The 23,528-nt window shown below is 52.4% G+C and overlaps 1 protein-coding gene across 2 annotated transcripts in view; it reads right to left on the bottom strand.

Moving 5' to 3' along the window:
• Positions 1 to 8,452: 8,452 nt before the first annotated feature.
• CSPG5 (chondroitin sulfate proteoglycan 5) overlaps positions 8,453 to 23,528 on the bottom strand; it is a 35,820-nt gene continuing 20,744 nt past the window's right edge. Inside the window, exons 4-5 of one of the 2 annotated variants that reach the window (XM_039523523.1) lie at positions 16,634 to 16,706; positions 8,453 to 8,922 (exon numbers count right to left, since the gene is read on the bottom strand). In XM_039523523.1, the coding sequence (XP_039379457.1) occupies positions 8,761 to 8,922; positions 16,634 to 16,706 (235 nt within the window). In that variant the 3' untranslated portion in view covers positions 8,453 to 8,760. Of the gene's footprint in view, positions 8,923 to 16,633; positions 16,707 to 19,991; positions 21,179 to 23,528 lie in introns of those variants that run through there. The other variant, XM_039523524.1, reaches the window with a different exon arrangement.

Below are 23,528 nucleotides of genomic sequence, written 5' to 3'. Positions count from 1 at the left end.
ACACCCCCTTACTCATATCCGCTGCAGCGAACCTCTGGAGTGTACTGGACTAAGAGTGGGTTTGGAGGCAGGCACCAGTGCACTCAAACAGGTGGGTAGGTGAGGCACAGGTGCTGCTTGTTTGTTTTTGCTATCTGCTCTATTTTCTATGCTTGTTATAGCCTGAGCTGCTTTCTGAGCAGCCAAATAGCAGCCAGAGAAAAAGGAATAAAAAATGAGTCATGCCGTCTCCAATGTGAAGGTCAATTACCGTTGAAACCGTTTCCCACCAGAAGCCCTGGAAGTCTCACAAAGGTGCTGAGAGCAGCGGCTGTCTGGGAGGAGGACGACGGCTCAGACCATGTTTCTGAGCCAGCAGGCTGCTGGAAAGCCGACCAACCGCTAAACAAACAAATTCAAAAAGCGAAGGCAGAAATGCTAATTTCCTTTCTTTCTCAGAGCCAAAGGGTGATGGCAGCCCAGCTACCCAGTGGGAAATCTCCAGTGCTTAATTTGTAATGAAAGAGGTGCTGGGGCTCACGCCATTTTTTTACTTTCATAACTGATGTGGCAAGCCCAGAGGTGCCCAGGCTATGAACGGCTAAGCCTAGAGGTGCCAGGGCTCAGCCCTTGCAAGTCCTGGCACAAATTAAGCACTGGAAATCTCCTTAGGGCTTCCTAGGGAAGCAGGGACAGAGTGGGGCCTGGTCTACACTACATGTTTAAACCGAATTTAGCAGCGTTAAACCGATTTAACTCTGCACCCGTCCACACAACGAAGCCCTTTATATCAATATAAAGGGCTCTTTAAACCAATTTCTGTACTCCTCCCTGACAAAGGGAGTAGCGCTGAAATCGGTATTGCCATGGTGGATTAGGGTTAGTGTGGCCGCAATTCGACGGTACTGGCCTGCGGGCGGTATCCCACAGTGCACCATTGTGACCGCTCTGGAAAGCAATCTGAACTCGGATGCACTGGCCAGGTTGTCAGGAAAAGCCCCGCGAACTTTTGAATTTCATTTCCTGTTTGCCCAGCATGGAGCGCTGATCAGCATGGGTGGCGATGCTGTCCCAAATCCAAAAAGAGCTCCAGCATGGACCATACGGGAGATACTGGATCTGATCGCTGTATGGGGAGACAAAAGCGTATGGAAAGCCAAAGATCAAATGAATGCTGCTGTCTACTGCATGCTGCTGGTAGACGGGGTGCTGCAGCGCTGAACATCAGCATCCCCTTCCCAGTGGCAGATGGTGCAAAATGACTGATAGCCATTGTCATCATCAGCCCGTGAGTGCTCCTGGCTGGCCTCAGTGAGGTCAGCTGGGGGCGCCTGGGTAAAGATGGGAATGACTCCCAGTCATTCCCGGCAGATGGTGCCTCCCCTCATTATCTCACTAAACTGCATTCTTTATTACTTCATCACACAAATGGGGGGACACTGCCATGGTAGCCCAGAAGGGGTGGGGGAGGAGGGAAGCAACGGGTGGGGTTGTTGCAGGGGCACCCCCTAGAATGGCATGCAGCTCATCCTTTCTGTGGGATCTCTGGGGCTCTGACCCGGAGCAATAACCACCATGGCCAATTTCCAAATGCAAACAGTGCAAAATGACTGATAACCATCACCTCATTGCCAATTTACAATGGCAGACAGTGCAATAGGGATGGTAAACATCTCTGCTACTTTGCAAAGGCAAATGAATACTGCTGTGTAGCACTGCAGTACCGTGTCTGTCAGCAGCATCCAGTATCCATGGTTGCCATGCCATACCCTGGGTCCCTCTGTCTACTGGGGCTCTTACTTATACTCAGTGGTTTTGCCCTGCGAAGGAAGATTTTCTCTCTCCTGCAAAACTGAATCATCTGGGTAGCCAAATCCACAGCACTTAGCTCTGATAACTCCTCTAAATGTGGGTGGCAGCAAAGTGAGTGGAGTGTGTTTCTGAAAGACCCTCATTGCAAGTGCTCAAATACTATGGTGATGTGGATGGCATAAGAACTGGTAAAGCAGAGATCACAGCGAGATAAGGACAGGACAAGTCAGCTGTGAGTAACGCTGGAGCTACCTGGTGTCTACTCTTACAAATGCGCTCCAGAGAGACATGCACGCTTAACATATAAATACAGCCAGCTGGTGGATTCTTTCACACACACTCGGGACGGTTAGCATTGTAACTGCTGCACACCTTGTTAACCCTTCAAGTGCGTGAAGGGCAAATGGGAGAGTTCTCTGGAAGTTCCCGCCAAGCGAGGTACTGGTTTGAGGTCACAGGAAAGTGCAATCAAGTTTAGCTGGAGCGGGAGCATGGTGAACTGTGCACTGTGCACAGGGCTGGGGCCAGGAAATCCTGGTGTCCAAGCCCAGCTCTTCCACTGACTTGATGTGCAGGCTCTGGTGAGTCATGCAACATCTCTGTCAGTTGGTCTGTAACCTGGCTTAGCGCTGTACTTACCTCCTGGAGTGTTTGCCAATGGATTAACTAGTGGCAGTTGCAAAGCCAGAAGGGACCATTGTGATCATCTAATCTGACTTCCTGTGTAACACAGGCCAGAGAGCTTTCAGGAACTCATTCCTGTTTGGATTAAAGCTAAGATCTTTAAGAAAAACATCCCATTTTATTTAAAAATTGCCAGTGACAGAGACTCCACCACAACCCTTGGTCAATTGTTCCAAGGGTTAATTACCCTCACTGTGAAATCTTTCTAGCTTCTACTTCCTGCCATTGGCTCTTGTTAGACCTTTGTCTGCTAGGCTGAAGAGCCCACTAGCAACTATCTGTGCCCCATGTGGGTACTTACAGACTGTGAGCAAGTCATCCCTTAATGTTTTCAGTTAAACTGAATAGATTGAGCTCCTTGAATCTATCACTCTAACGCCGGGGTTCTAATCCATTAGCCGTTCTCACGGCTCTGCTCTGAACACTCTGCAGTTTATCAACACTCTTCTTGAATTGTAGACACCAAAACAGGACACAGTATTCTGGCTGCAATAGCACCAGTGGTAAGATACAGAGGTAAGATAACCTCTCTGCTTCGACTCAAGACTCCCCAGGGACCAGTCTAAGTTTGATGGTGAAATATTGTTTTACTTCTTTTCTCTGACTTGGAGGGATTGGCTTGCAGGCTTCCATCCTGAACACATGACATTTTTCTAATGGTCTGCTAATTGCTGATTTTTCTCTCTCTGAAGGCTATATTAGGCTTGGCTTGAGGATGAATTCCTCCTCTAGGAGAAACCAATAGATCTGGGCAGTCACTTGGAGAATGGTACTGAATAGCAGGCACAGTTTCGCTTTCCCCACAGCGTTGGGCTTGATTGTGCTGTCCCTGCTCATACAGAAAGCCAGATTCTGATCTCAGTAACTCTAGCACAAATCTGGGATAATGTTGTTGAAACAAATGGAGTTAGTCTTGATTTACACCCATGTAAGTGAGAACAGAATCTGGTGCAAAGTCACTGAAGTTAAGCAAAAATGGCAGGATTGGGACCGTCTGTATTCAGCCCCCTACAAAAAAAACCCCCACCTGTGTGAACTTTGAATTAGGGTTGTTACATTGCCTATCGCTCCAATGCAAACCATACAAAGCAAGGAATAATGCCAGTTGCAATTGTCCTCTGAAGAGCCATTCTGCCCAGTTTGGAAGACGAAGTTCAACCATTAAGGTGTGTAACCCTGCGATTTTAGTGCTGATTTAAGTGCAAATCTCAATGCGACCTGAACTACAGAGTTGTTACCAACACAATCAGAATACGTCAGACAATTCCGTCTGATTAAGAAAGTATTGGGTGAAATCCTACTCTCACTTACGCTGTGTTATTCCAGAGTAACTCCTGTGACTTCTCCACTGTAACTGAATGCAGAAGTTGGCTTGGAGGGTTTGTTGATAGGGGTCATATACTGAACTGCTGAAGGGTCGCCTCACTGTCTGGGTAAGCACCACAGACCAGGTCAATATATTGCTACTCCTTAATTGTATTACGGTAGCACTTAGGAGAATCAAAGAACAGAGCCCCTCAGCCCCATTGTGCAGGGCACTGCAGAGTCAGCAGTAAAAACGAACTCTCTGCCCCAGTGAGCTCACAGACCAGGTTAGCACAATATACAACAGGGGCCGGAAACAAACAAATGAGGGGGAGAGAATGAGGTGAACTAAGTCAGTCACTGTACGCTAAACAGGGGTGTCTGCTCACCATGGGCCCGATCCAAAGCCCAGTGGAGTCAATGGAAAGACCAGATCTGGCCCCACCTGCCTATCTATGATAATCATTGCAGGTAACGTGGCAGGACTGAGGCCTCAGGTGGGACTGGAAGAGCGAAGGTAGAAATTTGGCTGATTTTTGCGAGAGGTTTTAATGCAAGAAAGCCTAGTCCACTGAAGAGAGAAATGACCTACAGACGGTGACGGCCGGGGATGTTGGCAGAGAGAAAGTGAGTGGTCAATATGGGGAGGCATTAACAGGGCAGCTAGGCAGGTCAAGGCATGTCAGAAAGGGATCTACAGACCAGAAGCCTGAGTCGGTGGAAATATTCTCCTTTTGTCCCCCACTGCTGAGCCTCGTTTCTATGTCCAGTAGTGATAACCAACAGCAGCTTTCCTCTCCCCTATGTACTATGGCCTGATGTCAGTCTTCGTGTCACATCCCCTGGCTAATGTAGCCTGCAAGCTCTTGGGAGCAGGGACCTTGTCTTCCTTATTTGTGCAGCACAGTGCACCTAAGGGACATTCTGTACATCACCATTTCTCAATACCAGGCAACATGCTTCTGTTTCATTATCCTGCTCAAGTGGTTGAATTCCTTCAGCATCAACAGGGGGAAAAATCCAGGAGCAACCATTTGCCTAATGCCCTGGACTTAATCCGGGGGAGGAAACTAGGATGTTAATAACTGAAATGTAACAATAGGCACTCAGCAGTATAAAGTCCATTTTGTAAAAAATTTCTTTTTACATAATGGTTTGGCAACGTTAGAAGATCGTGAGCGGCTGCCTGGACCCCCCCTCTACTATCACTGGAATAGACAGTGACATTGACCTAACTAGTGGGCTTGGTGCAAATAGTTATGAACTTTCTCTCTCTCTCTCTCGCTCTGAAGATCAGTTTGAGAGAAAAGTATTTAGGAATAATAGTCATTTATTATAAGAGTCTGAAAAATTTAAAAAAAAAAATCTAGCAACGGGGCATCGTCACTGTACATAGTACTTCACATACCAACAAACGCTTACCTAGAGTTCATCTGGATTAGTAAGGGCGTCCCGTTCAGAATTCTAATTGTTCTTGGCATTTACAGAAAGCAGCCTGATTTTAGATGACCACCTTGAGGCATCTTCAAAGGTATTGAGGTGTCTCGTTAGCACCTAAGTCCCCCATTTATGCATTCAGTAGCCTTCTAACCCCATAGGCACCTAAGTCCTGTAGATGTCTGTTTCCGCTGGCCAGCATCTATAAAACTGCCTAAATCCTGACACCATCCCACAACTAACGAGCCACTGAGCGTCCTAGCCTATGCCAAGGCCCCTCCACACACTTCTCAAGTTAGTCGGAGGAATATCTCTCCTGCCAGCAGGGTCTGAGCCTTTAGGCATGCTGTGAGCACACCTAACAGCTGCTGGACCCCCACAGCACAGCTTCTCAGGCCTGGTCTACACTACGCGTTTAAACCGGTTTAAGGAGTGTAAAACCGATTTAACGCCACACCCGTCCACACTGAGAGGCCCTTTATATCGATATAAAGGGCTCTTTAAACCGGTTTCTGTACTCCTCCCTAACGAGAGGAGTAGCGCTAGTATCGGTATTACCATATCGGATTAGGGTTAGTGTGGCCGCAAATCGACGGTATTGGCCTCCAGGCGGTATCCCACAGTGCACCACTGACCACTCTGGACAGGAATCTGAACTCGGATGCAGTGGCCAGGTAGACAGGAAAAGCCCCGCGAACTTTTGAATATTTCCTGTTTGCCCAGCGTGGAGCTCCGATCAGCACGGGTGGCGATGCAGTCCGAAATCAAAATAAAAAACGAGCTCCAGCATGGACCATGCGGATGTGATCGCAGTAAGGGCAGGCAAATCCGTTCTATCAGAGCTCTGTTACAGAAGACGAAATTCAAAATCATTTTAAAAAAAATCTCCACACAGATGCCATTGCTGGAGCTCTTTTTTTATTTTGATTTCGGACTGCATCGCCACCCGTTGCTTTCCCAGAGGAAGGAGTGACTGACGACATTTACCCAGAACCACCCGCGACAATGATTTTTGCCCCATCAGGCACTGGGATCTCAACCCGGAAATTCCAAGGGGTGGGGGAGGCTGCGGGAACTATGGGATAGCTACGGAATAGCTACCCACAGTGCAACGCTCTAGAAGTTGACGCTAGCCTCGGACCGTGGACGCACACCACCGATTTAATGTGTTTAGTGTGGCCGCGCGCACTTGATTTTATACAATCTGTTTTGCTAAACCGGTTTATGTAAAATCGGAATAATCCCGTAGTGTAGACATACCCACAGATTCCAAGGCCCAAAGGGATCATTGTGATCATCTAGTCTGACCACCCGTATGACTCAGGCCAGAGACCTGCCTCGAAATAAGGCAGAGGGCTGCTGCAGGCCTCCAGTAGGTAAGGGGGCAGCACAGCATCCATACAAAAGACAAATGGGGGCCCAGGGATCTATGGGGTGAACATGAGAGAGGTATCAAGTATCAGAGGGGTAGCCGTGTTAGTCTGGATCTGTAAAAGCAGCAAAGAGTCTTGTGGCACCTTATAGACTAACAGACGTTTGGGAGCATGAGCTTTCGTGGGTGATACCCACTTCGTCGGATGCATGTCAGATGCATAAGAGAGGTACTGAGTGTGGCGAGAGACAGAGAAATAAGTGTGATGGCTACGGCATGGGCTACTTAAGTGCTTCCACTGACTGCAGGGAGAGCTCTGGGCACTCAGCACTTCTGAACTCAGCCCCTGCGGGCGTCTGAAGTTGGGCACCCAAAGGTTGAGGCATCTAAAATTCGTCAGTTTGTCCTGACACTTCACCCCTCACCGTGCTTAAAAAGATTCCAATGGCCTTGGGCCTGGGCATGAAGTTTCCTACCTTGATAGCACTGATGGGGGGTTTTTTGGACCAGCTGGGTGTATCCTCTAGGCCCAATTACCTGCAACAGCAGGAGGAAGGAGAAGGGGTTTATTGCTGGAGCTAGGGCTTTGGAGTCATCATCTGTATGACTGACTCCATTGTGGAAGGGGCAAGAGAAGTGACTTGGCTTGGGGTCCTCTGTGTCATTTGAATTTCCCTTCCCGTTGCTTCTCTTTAGCTGCACCTGGCTCGCCCACGGCCGTAGCGTGCAGTGAAGTGCGGCACTGATTCCCTTCCCAGCAGTGTTTCATCAGCACTGGCCCGGTATCATTCTTCATCCAGCCTTCTCTCCCCTCCCCACCCCAGCAGCTGATGACAGTGGCAAATATGAGCAATGGCTTGACACGGCAGTGGTAGTATGAGAGCGTGTGCTTCTCCTCCGCGTGCCTTGTCCGGCAGGCTTTATGCAGGACAAAGCTCCCAGTGCCATCACAAACACACTCTCAGCCTTTGCCAAGATGGACAGTGCAACGCTGCAGTAGGACCCCACCTTGCAATGGAGTAAATTGAGGCTCCGACTCAGTTTCACCCTGGCATTATTAGGCAAACCAAGCAAGCCTCACAGGCCAAACCCCATTGATGCCAATGAGAGCTTTTCCTGAGTAAGGACTTCAGGAAATTACCCCCTTCCAAACAACATTTCCCCAGGATCCTCGCCAGCCCTCCACAGGTGGCATTAGGAAGTTGTGTTGGGAATTCTGCAGGGGGAGCTGCTCCCTGTGAGACAGCAATCAACACCCCAGCAGGGTGTCAGACAGTACTATTCGGCTGGATGTTAGCTGCTATTTGTTATTCTGTTTAACATGCTTCGGTCTGCCAGTAAGGGGCAGAAACCATATAATGTGGCTTGACTGGGTTAGCACAGCCCATGACTAATGGCTAGCCACAAGATGCGGTGAACAGCTCCCTGCCAATCCAGGCGCTAACATTTTTTCAAATCGGGTGCAATTCAAGGTCACTGCACCACTACTTTGAGGACTTCAGTGCTGCACAGACTTTGTGCTGGATCTACGGACAGCTGCGGGTTATCACCCATAATCCATTTGGCAAATACTTTCAAATATATTCACAGCTATCACGATCAATATGCAAATAGCACCAAGGGCTAAATTTACAACAATGGTTGTTTGCGATGAGTAATCGACACTTGCTGAGCGCTGAAATGGGCAGCCCCTTGGAAACAGGAGTCGATCGTGGCCTATCAATGACCTATCTGACCTCTTCCATCTCCAAGCCAGGGATTACAGTCCAGCCCACTCACACAACAGCAACAGGCAACCGCGTGGCTTAACTTTAAAAAAATGTTTTATTTCAAGATCTTTCTTTTTTTTGTTTTTAACTCGTATTTCAAAAAAAGTTGGGTAGAAGTACAAAAAAAGTCAGTTGAGTAACAGCAAAGGTTTAGAAATCACAGCCGTGGAACTAACCCAAGCAATATACAGACAGAGCACATACCAGACAACCCAATGGACACAATTCATCTGAAGAGCATTTTGATTCTTCTTTTGTATTATTTTTTCTCTGTACAAAATACACCAAAGCATGCCATGGAGCCGGGGAAAATATAACAAACTAGTTACTAGAAATGAGAGTTGTACAATAGGAAATGGAGTGTGCTCTCTCTCTCTCTCTCCCCCGTCCTCTCAGTTTCCTTCATGTCAAGTTGTTCTGCAGACAGTTCACACCAGCCTCATCCTGTTCGCCCTTCCCGTTATCATGCTTGGGCGACATGGAGTTCTGAATATTAAATGATTCCTCTTCTTTCATGCAGGATTTCAGCGAGTCCTGCAGTTTGTGGGGAGCATTGGGGTCATCCTAGAAAAGAAAGAGGGGGGAAAAAAAGAAGGGAGAAAAGAGGTCACAGAGGAGGCTCTGAAGGAGGCCAGAGTAGCCAGAGAAACCCTGCCACTCTTTATTAGCAGAGCACTGAAAAAGCAGGGGGTGATCAGCACTGCGAGTTGGAGCAGAGGGGCTCCCTCGCTGCGAATTACCATAGAAGGTTCTCAGCCGGCCTGTCACCCACACTCATCCCGCCTGCCATCCTCTCGGACATGTCCTGCCACGAGACTCCATGACTCAGCTTTGAAACAAACCCACAATGAATTAAATCTGCTCTCAGTGAGTTACTGCATGGCCTTGCTCTCAGCTCTGAAAGCCACTGAGCATAAACAAAGGACCCTGCCTGCCTTAGGGGCCAGCTGATGCCATGCATCCTGTCACAGCAATGGAGACTGCCCGAGCTGGGTTCAGTTTCGAGAAGGTGAGAGGCAGGGCTGGGGAATTGTGTCCCCCTCGACACACAGCCTTTGGGGAAAGGATTGTGATTGTTTTGTTTCCTCCTCATGTTGCCGATGGAGGTTGTTTACTGGGGTTTCCCAGACATTGCTTCCATGCTGCAGCCCCTAATGAACAATCATACTGAGCCCTTTCCACCTGCAGATGTCAGAGCACTTTACAAAGTCGGGGGAGGGACTAACAGTTACCGTATCCGCCGCTGCACTAATTGGTACTGCTAGGTAAACCACAGGAACTAAATCTCTTAACACCCTGGTGAGACAGGTCGCCAGTGTCACCATAGGCGCGGACTCCATGGGTGTTCAGGGGCTCGAGCACTCACGGGGAAAAATTGGTGGGAGCTGAGCACCCACCGGCAGCACCTCACCCTGCCCCAATGCCCCAGCTCTCCTCCACCTCCTCCCCTGGGCGTGCCGTGTGCCTGTTTTTTCCCCCTCCCTCCCAGTGCTTGCGCCATGAAACAGCTATTTCACACGGCAAGCGCTGGGAGGGAGGGCAGAGGAGGGCAAACGTGGCACGAGGCAGGGCCGGAGATTTGGGGAAGGGGTCCAATAGGGGCAGGGAGGGGGCGGAGTTGGGGCAGGGACTTTGGGGCAGGGGTTGGAATGGGAGCGGGGCTAGGGAGGCACGAGCACCCACCGGCGCTGGGGAAAGTTGGTGCCTATGAGTGTCATCACCTTAATCCTTTACAGATGAGGACACTGAGGCAGAGTCACTCAGCCAGTCAGTGGCAGAACCAGGAATAGAAACTGGGCATCCTGATTCCTGATATGATAGAGGTCTATAAAATCATGAGTGGTGTGGAGAAAGTAAACAAGGAAGCATTATTTACTCTATCTTGTAACACAAGAACTAGGGTCACCAAATGAAATGACTAGGCAGCAGATTTAAAAGAAACAAAAGGAAGTATTTTTTCGCACAACGCAGTCAACCTGTGGAACTCCTTGCCAGAGGACATTGTGAAGGCCAAGACTATAACAGTGTTTTAAAAAACCACAACTAGATAAGTTCATGGAGGATAGATCATGAATGACTGTTAGCCAGGCTGGGCAGGGATGGTGTCCCTAGCCTCTGTTTGCCAGAAGCTGGGAATGGGCGACAGGGGATGGATCACTTGATGATTCCCTGTTCTGTTCATTCCCTCTGGGGCATCTGGCACTGGCCACTGTCGGCAGACAGGATACTGGACTAGACGGACCTTTGGTCTGACCCAGTGTGGCTGTTCTTATGTTCAAAAAAAAAAAAATCACTGCTGCCAAGTGCTCCAATGCCATACCCTCATCGGAGCCGGCCAGGGTTCATCACCAGCCTCTTGCTCCTGGGGGAGCTTCTTCGGCAGGGCCCCAGCATTATGGATGGTGCAAGGTGTCTGGTGGGCTGCGAGCTGGGTGTCTGTGAGGGAGCTGCTGTTTTGGAGGCAGCGTGAAGAGCTCCTGGGGATCTTTCTGGGGGCCCCAAACAGCAGAGCCTAACCCTTCAGATGTCCTTTGCATATTGCTGCCACCCCAGGAGGTCCTCTAGGCTGTAAAATCTACATTACCACATGAATGATAAAGGATTGAAAAGACAGCTGTAGATGGCATCCCCCCGGGGCCTGGCAGAGCCTCCAGCAGCTCCGGGCTAGCTCACACCTCTGCCCATCCCGCCTGGCTCCTGTCCGGCAGCCCTTCTGCTCTTCCACTTCTGGGTCCTTTCCCAGCTCTGCCGAGCCGCCTCACTCCTGCTGTGCCCGTCCTGCCTCCCACAGCCTTTCAGCCCCGCTCCGCCACACCACCTCCACTCCCATTCGCAACAGCCTCTGCTTTTCCGACCCCTGCCTCCCCTGGATACAGAGATGTTAACGGCTGGCGCTGACATGTTAACATGCTGCCTCTCTGCTGTGCTACCCAACCATTGCACCAGCAATTCCCTCAGGGGCTTAGTCTGCACCCCATATAACAATAATTCTACAGACAATGAATCAAGTCCATTGACGGGAGGTTTGCTACTTGTACATGAGCATGATGCCCTGAGCCACTCCAGAAATCAGGAGGAATCTGCCTCTGGTAAGGCGTGAGCTGGTACGTTTGGATCGAAAGGCATTCTGGACTGCTCCCTTGGACTAAAGGGAGAAAGCCATGAGTAGTGACTAACATCACTTCCAGACCTCCAGCCACTAGAGAGTGAGATGAGTCCAGCCCTGTGAAAGGCCAATACCGTATCTGCAGCACTGCCCTCTACTGGATGGAATCAGTACTGCTATGCCGTGTGTCATAGGTGCTATACTTCTAGCAGGTAAAGGAGATTCTCTTTTGGCTCAACTCCTAGGAGCCTATGCTTTTGGAGGAGGAGGAGGATCTGAGCTCTGTCCCCAGTGCTGCCGTGAAGTTCTGCATGGCCATGATAGGCAGCATAATGAAGACCTAGGCAGTTGCAGGCTCCTTGCAGGATTTTAGTACCCAACATACTGCATATGAGAAAACAAATGCAACAAATAATGAATTTGTAGCTATTAGCGGGTGCTACGCTGAGAAACTGGCTGCCTGCCAAGAGCCCAGAGAAGGGTTAGCTAATCACGTGACACACTAAAGTAGCACGTTCGACCAGCAGGCTTAATTAAATGCCATCCCAATCACTGATGCTTTGCACATCGAGTAACTGTGGTTATGTAGCTGTGGAGTGACAGATGCAAATTCTGAGACTCAAAGTGCTCCAAGCTGATCAGATCTGTCCAGCGGTAGCTCCCCTGTCACAAAATACTCATCTTTAGGCCAGTTTCTCCTTACCAGTTTTCCCCCCATTTAACTGAGCGTGGTGAAGGTACTAGATTAATATCCCTGGAGCCTGAGCTCCCCTCTGTGTGCACAGGACAGGTACAGCCTGGACAGATTCAGTGGAAGATTCATACATTTTAAGGCCGAGGAGACCATCTGGTCTGTCCTCCTATATAACACAGGCCAGAGACTCTCCCCCAGCGAGCCCCCTAACTTCTCACACACCTCACTCTGCCGATCTGCCTGCCTTAGCCCCCCTCTGGGGATGGGAGGGCAGTTCATTCTCCAGGGCCAGTTCAAACCTATGGTCAGCTGTGGTGGTGGATTCTGAGATGGGGAAATCCAGACACCCCCAGCCTGCTTCCCACAGACCACTAGACGGGACTCAAAGCCAGGCCCTAGAAGGGGAAGGTGCCACCATCTGGAACCAATCCTTGAAGCCATCCAGGCTGCCATTGCTGCAAGGTTTTGTTTGTGTTGGTGAGAAGGGAAAGAAAACAAATGAAGCAGCTCAAAGCCAGAGCACGGGGTTTGGAGAAGACACCTGGGAGGTGCTGGAACAGGTCTGATCCTTGCACTCCTTCCTCTCCGTTGAGCCAAACTCCGATTACACAGGAGCAAGCCCATGGGATGTAACCAGGAAGGATGCTGATCTGCAGAGCAGTCAGGAGAAGGGGGCCAGCTCCCGTGCACAGCTCCTTACCCAGCCAACTTAGGCAGCTGATGGACCTGGGAAGCAATGGGTCAGACCGGGGAGGTGGGGAAGACAGAGGACTTGATTATACTGATGGTTGATGGTCCCCCAGCCTCATAGATCCAGATGCCAAACGGCCCATATATTAGTGCTGCTAAGTTTCTCTCATATTTCTCAAGATGTGGCCAATGTCTTCCACCCTGGAGTGGGGAAATGAATGGCTCCTTCGTTTCTCTAGTGGAGCCCTTGGGATCTTTCCTCCCAGCCCCCCGCGAGCCATTCAGCTCAGCAGGTTAGTGCATAGCCCTAAGGACAGGGGGATTGATGGCTACGAACCAAGGACGGCCAGTTGTGGTGAGAGGAGTGAGAGATAAGGAGAGTTGGGTTCTTGTCCCAACCCTGATACTGGCCTCCCGGCATGCCCTTGGGCAAGTCACTTGGATTCTCTCTGTTTCTGATTTTCACCCTCTGAAACATAAGGCAATATTATTCCAACTGTGGGGAAGTGTTTTTGAGCTCTGGAGGATAAGTGCAAACCCCCATGGCCTGAAATCTAGCAGTGCCATTCCAGTATCAGCCAGAGGGGACACGCACTTTCTAGCCTCAACTAGCTATACTGCACAGTGTTACTGTGTGCTGTGAATCAAGTGCTGGGATCCACCCCAGAGCGGGCTGCATTTCAGTGGTGGGTGAAGTGATCCATATATATCCATCCCCTTCTTCTCAGGGGTGCCATGGGAGTGTGTGCCAAGTGCTTTGAGATCCCCCATGAAGGGAGCTATAGAAGAGTGAGCATCATTCTCTGTCCTACCCAAAGGTCAGGATCGTTAGAAAAGGTAGATTAATCGCAATAAACGCTGCAGCTCACCCTTGCCCTCCTCTTCGATTGTCACCTGCTCTCTGCGTCGGGCTCTCATTGAGTCTTCTCTAAAGCCCTGTACACGCTCTGGAGCTGGGACTGCGCCTATACTAACTGTCTGCGATCAGTGCTGCCCAGGGCTCCCGAGGCTCTGGCTTGCGACTCAGTGCTCACTTTCAGGGGTGAGTCAGGGGATGGGAAGAGGAGACCAAGAGACCAGGGCCGGCTTTATGAACGGCGGGGTCCGATTTGAATACCCGGCGGCAGACCGGGGCTTCGGCACCACTTCGGTGGCGGGGGATCCGCTCTGGGTCTTCCGTGGCACCGAAGGACCCCCCGCCGCCAAAATGCCGCCAAAGACCCAGAGCGGCCCCACCCCTTACCCGCCAGGTGAGTAAAAAAACAATTAAAAATTAAAAAGACGCCTAAGGCACAGGGCCCGATTCCAGGGAATCGGGGGGACTGGCCTAAAGCCAGCCCTGCACGAGATAACTGGTTAGTTTTCACCCCCAATGGTGGCGTTCTCTGCACCCAGGTCCTAACCTTACAACACCTTCCTACCGAGAGGCAAAGGGGAAGCTCTGGGTGAGCATCTGTCCTGTACTTGCCCTTAGCTGGACACGCTCTGCAGTTTGCGTCTTTGGCTCCCTTTTCTGACAGGGAGAAAGGAGCTGGGCGGAGCCCCTGGTCAGGCACAGAGAGGAAGCCCAGCCTCTGGAGGATTCAGCAGGCTGCAAACCCACCGAGCCCAGGTGGACAGGCCAAGAGTGGCCTCCTGAGGTAAGACCCCTTTGCTGGGAAATTGGAGGGGGGCATGCAGGATCTCTCAGGCACCCTGCCCTTGGCTGGGTCCCATCTGGCTGCCCCATGCTGCTGCGTCAGCCCCACTCACTCCCCAAGGAACCCTGCTTGCTCCGAGGGGGCAGAGCGGGCACAGGGACATGGAGAGGTGAGCTGGGGGCACCGGGGAAATGGGAGAGAGAGGGAGGGAGCCGGAGGGAGGGCAGAGAAAGGGTGTGGGGGAAAAAATGCTCCCTGGATTTCAGGGATCAGTGACCCACATCATCCCAGATATGGCGGGGCAGGACCCTGCAATGTCCCACGCATGGTGACACAATGGGTCCCTCAAAATCTTACATTCACAGTGTCCCACAAAGTGCCACAGTGTCCCACACAGAGAGGGTCCTGCAATGCCCTATGGTTGGGGGCACAGTGCCTAGAATGCCCCACAGTTGGGGGTGCTGGGTCCCACAGCATCTCCTGGGTCATGGGTCAGCTCAGCCTCTCCCATTTCAGGTCTTTGTGTCGCCCATTTGAGGGCTTGAGGCCCCTATTTCCATGTACAACACCCAGGGCTCAGAGCCCCCCCCCATGCCCATGCCTTGGGGGGTCTTTGTCCCTTTCTCAGGGTCCACCCCCACCCCTCCCGACGCAGCCAGCAAGGTCCCAAGACATGGGATAGGGGTTTGCACTAGACAAGGCCTCAGAACCTCACAGGCCCCACGGCGCTTTGCTGGAGCGAGTGAGTGACACACAGCGACACACACAGGCCCCACGGCGCTTTCTGGAGAGAGTGAGTGACACACAGCGACACACACAGGCCCCACGGCGCTTTCTGGAGAGAGTGAGTGACACACAGCGACACACACAGACCAGCCACGCCGCCCTGCCGTCCAGGCTGCACAGCACTCCCACGTGAGCATGGACACGACAGAGGGAGGGCAGGGGAAGAAGCCAAAATGAGCGACAGGGGGGAGACGCTGACTAGACGGGCTGGCAGCCGCTACGGCACTGACGGAGGCTGCTTCAGAGTGCGAGGCGCAGGCCGAGCAGGGGGTTCTGCTCCAGCAGGGCGAGCTCCCAGAGCCTGCGAGGATCAGGGGCCTCGCTCAGTGTCAGAGAACAGGGGTGGGAAAATGGGGATTTCTCCCCACTCCCGCCATTGCTGTTCTGGGGTTTGCCCCGAGAGAGGGGCCGCTCTGGGCACCGCCAGTGAGAAGGCGGGAGGGAGAGCAGGACGTTCCACCCAGCGGCTTCACTCGGGCTAATGGCTGCCACCTCTGAGGTACGAAGTACCGGGAGGTCTGGGATGGTCCTGAGCCCACAACACTGGCTGGCTGGCAGTGGGTGCTGAGCACCCTTCCACACTGCCCAGGACAGTCCTGGGAAAACCTCGGCCAGTGGCAGCCCACTCAGACCCGTGTCTATGTCAGGGTCCCCAGGGTGAGTCCACGGCCCCGGCCTGCAGACATCCCCCCTGGAGCCAGTAACCATCCCCGGCAAACCCTTTCTGTGCCCCCGGCAGGGCCCTGAACTCTGCATTCCCTCCTCATGGCCCCTCCATGGGTGTTGGCTCCCTCCTAAGCGTGTGAACCTCAGACATCTTCAGCCCCTGCACTCCCTCTCCTCAGACCTGAAACTGCTCCTGGCTCCCACCCTGTCCTGCCCCACAGGCTCCTGCCTGGGCTCCCTACGCCACCCAGCTCCTGCCAGGATCCTGCTGTATCACAAGCGAGCAGGATGCCAGGCACTGCAACGCTTGTGGGTGGGGTTACAGTCCACGACATGTTGCCACGTCCTGCTGGGCAGCCTGTCACAGGGGCCCGGGAGTCCCCTACACCTCTACTCCCCTCTGCACTGCTCCCAGGGGCAGGCCTGTGCAGATGGGGGAGGGGGGTTCACCACAGCCTGATCCAGGGCCAGCCCGTTGGCACCAGTAGCCGCAGTGCCCCCGCTCTCTGTGCCGTGACTCTGCATGCGCGCGCTGAAGCAGCCCCTGGCCAGCGCAGGCTGTGGGGAGGGGGGGGGCGTGCAGAAGGGGGAGACATGAAGAAGACGAGTTACCTGACAGATAATGTTATCATAGTAAGCCAATGCACGGGCATGAGGGGAGAGGTTACATGGGGTGTTGCAAAGTGTCCTTACATTTGGATGGGAGCCCTCGGCAATCGTGGACAGGGAAAAGTTATCGTTGTGGAGCTCGGACGGCGTTCGGTACCTGCCAGCGGGGAGAGGAGACACAAATGGCGAGAGGTCAGCAGCCTGGTGATCAGTCGTACAGTCAATTGCTTGACCACATTTCGGTTAGGAAATATACCCAAGAGACCAAATAACACACTGATTAGTATGGCACAGGGAAAAGGTCCTACGCGATATGGGCCCCAGAAGAGCCATCCCATGCAGCGATGTGCCATTCACCTTACGCAGAAGGCAGGCTGCCTAAAGCCACGCCCTGAAACCAGTATTTCATACCCTACTTGTTTACCAGAAAAAGGTACCGCATCCGTCATTCAGCTTTCACGTGTTTGTGAGCCTGGGGTGCCCCATGTATTCCAGACGGGGACGTACCTTTGGCTTTGTGTCATAGAATATCAGGGTTGGAAGGGACCTCAGGAGGTATCTAGTCCAACCCCCTGCTCAAAGCAGGACCAATCCCCAACTAAATCATCCCAGCCAGGGCTTTGTCAAGCCAGGCCTTAAAAACTCCTAAGGAAGGAGATTCCACCACCTCCCTAGGTAACCCATTCCAGTGCTTCACCAGCCTCCTAGTGAAATAGTGTTTCCTAATATCCAATATCCTAATGTCGCGTATGGACGTTCCAGGTGCTAAGGGGGATGAAAGCACCACCAAGGTCGTGTGGGCAGCTCCTTTCCTGTTGTTCTGAAGACATAATCAGCTGCCCTGATGCCGACAGTTTGCCTATCTAGTCGGGCCAAGGCCTCCCTCGGCCAGTGCAAAGAGTTATGGGATATTGAGCATCAGTGTTCAGGATTATGACGCAGGGGCAGGCCAAGTGGCCTCCATAGGTACAATATGTATATTGAAATGCTTGGGATATAGATAATGTGGGAAGTATTATTAGGATAATACGTACATATGTGCTGGCCAGTGGCTATTAGTCAACAGGCCCCACAAGCTCAGTCAAGACACAGCAAGGAGCACATGCCGAGCCAACCAACCCTCCCCTCCAACACCCAGCCCCTCCTGCCCTGGCCCGCCATCCAGCTCATCTCCAGCGCCTTCCCAGAGGCCTTCGCTTCATGCACTCTTGCTAACACAGAGTGACGGCACAAGGAGGCGCCTCATGCCAGGGACGCCTCCCTAACAGCAGGGAGTGGGGCCACTGTCACAGGCAGAGTCGGAGATGGGGCCGTGCTAGTGCCATCTCCTGGAGTCCCCACACGCTGCCCACATGGACCTTCACCATGGTCACACTCACACATACTGGCCTGTACGCACAGCTACACTGGTATGTGCGTGCAAACACACACACACTCGTCCGCACCCTCACCTCTAGGCCCATTTGCACACACTCATTCGCCTGGCACGCTGGTGTGTACACACTCCCAAGCCAGCCTGCACGCCCATATACTCACCCCCGATCCTACATTAATTTGAATGAATCGCGTGCACACATGAGTGTCTCCACACCCCGCACGCCATTCTGCATGCACATCTCCACCGATTAGACCAGGTATGCACATGTGTGCACCTATACCTGCTCATGGGCACTGTAACAGGTACACTGGCCCTTTAATCCTAGAAAGACCCAGAAGACCCCGTTCCAGGAACAATGGAATGAACAATGGCTCAGGAAATGGTGGCCGCTGGAGGAGAGGCAGCAGCCCCAGGGAATTAGTAGTGGGATGGGAAAAACCCAGGACACCGTCCTTTTCAGGGCGCAGGACAGGGTGGGGCAGGCCCGCTGGGAGGAGCTCTCCGCAGGACGGCAGTAGATCTGCTGCCTGCCTGCGCCCGCAGCACAGTGGGAGGTGGGCAAAAGGAGGAAGCCGAAAAGGCTGCGCTCCGCCTAGAAAGGGCTGGGTGGGAGGGGTCGCTGTGTGCAGCGCAGACTGGGGCAGAAGAGCCAGAGCTGAGTGTGACCCTTCGTGTTGTGGCCTGCGGCTTGTTTTGAATAGTTCGGGGGGGGTGGGAAGAGGAGGGGCTCTTAGCCATGAGAAAAACTGCCTGGAGATCTTTCGGGGCAACAGAGGCAGCCTGCTGCAAAACTGCCTCTGGCCACAAGGGGGGGTAACTCAACAGGCAGCTGCCCTGATATAAGCATATGGTTCCCCCCCCCCCCCCCACACACACACACACTACACACTCTTCCATGGACACTGGTGCGCACCCCTCCCCCATACACACTAGCACACCCTCTCCACGCCTGCTGTGTCACCCTGCACTAGTGTGCACACACCCCTCTCTCGTGCATGCCCCTCCATGCACGTTCACACAGGTCAGGGGACACGGCTGGGGTGATGCTGCCGGAGTGACGGCCAGCACCCTTCCCCCTGCCCCCCCGGTGACCAGAGGCTGGTGCCTGGTGGAATCTGTCCCTCTGGGTTTTCCCCAGAGGCTCCTGGCCCTGGGAACGGACAAAACACCATCTGCTGCTGCCAGGCTAAGCAGCCCCATGCAGAGCAGCAGCTGCTGAGGGCTTTGCAAAGCTCTTTCCCGCGCCTCCCCGGAGGAGGGGCGGAAGGGACACCCGCTTTGTGGCTGTGCATTCAGGCAGGGCCCAGGGCCTGGCTCGTTTGCATTTGTGCCGGCGAATGGGAGAAAAGTGCCGCATGCATGTGCTGACACGCAGGCCGGCCCCATGACCCCCAGTCATTCAGGAGGAGAGTCCAAGGCAGTTCCCAGGCTGTACAGAGGGGCAGCCGCTAGGCACCGATCCCGGCAGCTGGGCTTCGTTAGAGCTTGGATTTAGATCTGAAAAGAGCCGCTCCAATTTACAGAGCCTCTTTCATCCCAATGAGAATCCCAAGCCCTGAATGGGCCCCAGTCAGCCAGCCAGCTCCCTGCAGTGGGGAGAGGGGATACCATTCCCCGAGACACCAGGGTCACCCCCACTATGCCACGTCCACCCACCTCTGCATCAGGGCCTCATCCAAAAGGGCCGCAGAGGGTGGGTGCATCTTAGCATGGAGCCGAGTGCAGGCTGGCAAGCGTGTGTGAGCTTGTGCCCTGCTGCAACTTTGTGGACGGTTTCAGAAACCCAGGGCCCTGCCCATAACCTTGGGTCCCATTGTGCAGAGGCTGGGGTGAGACCCCAAGTGTCCTGGCCAAATTCAAATGGAAGAAATGTAAAGCCCGCTCCTCTTAATCTCCTCTTGTGTTGCAAGCTGAGAGGTTTGCTCACAAGACTGGGAGCTAGGAAATCGTGAGGATTAAACCTTGCTCTGAAAATGACCCTCTTCATAGCGTTAAGGTAAATCATGTCCCGTCAATGCCTCAGTTTCCCCATCTATAAAATGGGAATAATCTTTAACGACCTCAGTGACGGGGGGTTACAAAAATGGTTACTGCCTGGGAAGTGCTCTGAAGATGTAACGAGTGCTAATGAACCACCAAGGATTGTGATTCACTGGATGGAGAATTCTTCACTGCCACGCTACAGTGTTGTGTCATGTTGCTGTGCGCTGTTAACAGCTACCAGGTGTCACTCCAGAGCTGGCTGCATTTCTGAGAGGGCTGAAGCAATTCACATGTCCTGTGTACTGCGGAGTTTGCTGGGCTCTTCGGGACAAAGAGCTATCGATGTCTAGCCCTGGGGGAATGTGAGAGAAGAGTCTGCATGATCCCGCAGGGTGCACCCACCACGGAGGGAGGGGGCTTAATGAACAGACAGCAGGGGCTGTGGGGCGCCAGCTGGAGCAATGGGATGAAATTAAGAAAGGGAAAAAATGAGGCCGAGTGTTAGGAGCGAGGCGTGGCTAGTGAGACTGGGCTGTGGAATCGTTTCCAGGGGGAGAGAGGTGAGTGCCCCATCGCTTGGGACATTCAAACCAGGCAGCGCAAAGCACTTCCTAATAATAACACTAGGCACTTTACAAACATTAATTAACCACTCGTTAGGGAGCCCTCCTGCCTGGCCCCGGGGGATGGGAATCTAGCTGAGCTCGTCCAGTCCATCACAGGTGGTGGGGATCCTACGAGCCTTTGCAGTCCAGCACCGCGCTGCTTGGGGGGTATAATCAGAGGTTGACAAAGCCAACAGATGGATGCTCACGGGATGGGGGTGACTCCAGCAGCTGGCTCAGTCTGTTCCCCTCCAGTCTCTTCAGGGCAGAGAGTAACATGCACCTACAGTCTGAGCATGCAAAGGCAAAGCTCAGTTGGGTCTCTCTTGAGGAGCTGGGATGGTTTTGGGGGGGGCCGTCTTCCTGCACTCCAGACCTCACTGGGGCTGGGGAAGTGGTAAGGCTGCCCCATCCCGTTACCCTGCTAACACAAGCTGAGAGCTGCCCCTAAGAGATGCATGGCTTGGCACACAGCCCTTTGTCCAAGAGACAAGCACCAAGCCGCAGTGTGGGCTATGGGTCCGAGCCCAACAACGGGAGCCAGGAACGCCTGGGTTCTAAGCCCAGCGACGACACGAACTGCTGCCTTGTGCCTCCGTTTCCCCATCTTTAACACTGGGAATCAGAGATCTTAAGGTCGAAGGGCTCATCTTGTCTCATCTCCTGCATAATTTAGACCAGAGAAGTTCAATAACCTCCAACTCCCATGGGGGCCATGAAAATTAATGTTTATAAAGAATGTTAAATTATTAAAAATGCTGCAGGGTAACAGTGATGAATGACATGTCTATAAAGCCTTGCAGCCCAAGCCTCCAAAGTGCCAACTCACTGAAATGCAGCCACCTCTGGGGTGGGTGGCATCAGCTGATGAACAGCACACAGCAACACTACCCAACAGCCTGGCACAATTCGTGAAGAATACCTTCTCCACTTAACACTGCCAGAGGATTTAGAGAGGCAGAATCTAACTATCCAGACTGGGCTCTGACTAGGACACAGGGGGGTTATACTCCAACTTTTCCAAAAAATGCCAGGGGATCTTCGATAGCCGCAAATTGTCAGCACCTGTTTTATGGCTCACTCAAAAGATGGCACTTCCCGCAGCACAGCGCCCCCTAGCACCGGACAGGGGCATTGCTTCAGTACTAACAGCGGTAAGTGCACCACCTACTGACTCACCCACACCACTGGGAGGTTTCCCACCCAGACTCTGCTTATTGGCAGAGATCTCAGCCTGCTGAGATGGTGACAAACCCCAGCCAGAGAGAGTCAGAGACACCCTACGGCCCCTTAGGGTGACCAGACAGCAACTGTGAAAAAACGGGACGGGGGTGGGGGGGGTAACAGGTGCCTATATAAGAAAAGGTCCCAAAAAACGGGACTGTCCCTTTAAAAACGGGACATCCAGTCACCCTACGACCCCTCCTGCCTGATCCCAATGCCCTCCCTGCTGAGGCTGTTCACACTGCGGGGGGAGAGCCTGCTCCTGTGGCTCGCTCGCTGCTACGCACGACTCTGGGATTTCACCCGGGAGATTTACTAGCTGACGAGCATAACAGCGACGGACGACACTGTTCCAGCTCACCGGCCAGGCAGCCCTCTGCTCACATAACTCACGGGCTCTGGCAGGGATTCCGCGGGTCTCTGGAGTGTGAAGCTGTGCCAGGCGGGAGCACAATGCTGCGTCCCATGGGGCTGTCCCATTACTCAGCACCCGAACCAACCCAGCCACTTCCTCCTGCGCCGTGGTGCGAGGATGAATGCACGTTGCACGGGGAAACAGTGGAAGGGCCTGCACTGGGACGGGGGTTCTGGGGCGCTCCCTGCACCCTGCTGTGTGACACCATTGTGATGTTGCACGCCATATGTTTATGGAAATAGGCTTATGAGTGTGAATATAATGTAACTGGAATATGCTTTATGCAAAAAGGTCTCATTACAAAGCTTATCATCTACTGAGTGTGGTCAACCTATTTGTATGAATGTATCATCCTTGTATCTGAAGCTAGCAATATGAAGTATAACTCTGAAGTCCTACTGTCATTGTGCAAAGTGTGGGCCATTAATGGTGGCTTGGAATCTTGATGGCTCCCATAGACTAGGACAACTGGTTGTGAATGGGTTTATTTACCTGCAAGCCTTCCTGTGTAGTGATGTGGGTAATGAAGAATGAGGTCTTACAGTGACATGTGGCCATGTCACGACACTGGAATCCATCTTAAAGCTGGTGCTTTTCCATTTAGGAGGAGGGTGGGGACTCAGAGAGACAAAAGATTCCTGCCTTGGGCCAAAGCTATAAAAGGGGGTGGAGCAGGATAAAGGGGGCTGCAGTCACAAGAAATCCCCCTAGTTACTACCTGAGCTGGAACAAGGACTGGACCAGGGGAAAGGATTGGGCCCAGACTAGGAAGGCGCCTAGACTATGAAAGACGCTTATTGAAACGTCTCTGAGGGTGAGATTTTACCAGTAATCAGTTTCTTAATGTATTAGGCTTAGACTTGCATGTTTTGTTTTATTTTATTTTGCTTGGTAACTTTGTTCTGTTATTACTTGAAACCACTTAAATCCTACTTTTTATACTTAATAAAATCACTTTTGTTTATTAACAAACCCAGAGTAAGTGATTAATACCTGGGGGAGCAAACAGCTATGCATATCTCTCCATCAGTGTTATAGAGGGCAGACAATTCATGAGTTTACCCTGTATAAGCTTTATACAGAGTAAAACAGATTTATTTGGGATTTGGATCCCCTTGGGAACTGGATGTCCGGATGCTGAAGACAGGCTCACTTTCTGAGCTGTTTTCGGTTAAGTCTGCCTGTAGTGAAGCGGTGCAGCGCCTCCTGCTGGTTGTCCTGGGAATTGGCTCGATTCCAGCTTGGAGCGCCCTCTGCTGGCCAGTGGGTCACCTGCCTCAGGCCCCCGGTTCAATTATCCTGGGGTTCTACCCTCTGCAGTAGCCCGCTCTGAATTTCCCCTCCCAGGGGAACCCCCAACCCTCTATCTCCACC

Source organism: Mauremys reevesii, linkage group 2 (genome assembly GCF_016161935.1).
Source record: "Mauremys reevesii isolate NIE-2019 linkage group 2, ASM1616193v1, whole genome shotgun sequence".
Lineage (NCBI taxonomy): Eukaryota > Metazoa > Chordata > Testudines > Geoemydidae > Mauremys > Mauremys reevesii.
This window is presented reverse-complemented; position numbering and strand designations above follow the sequence as displayed.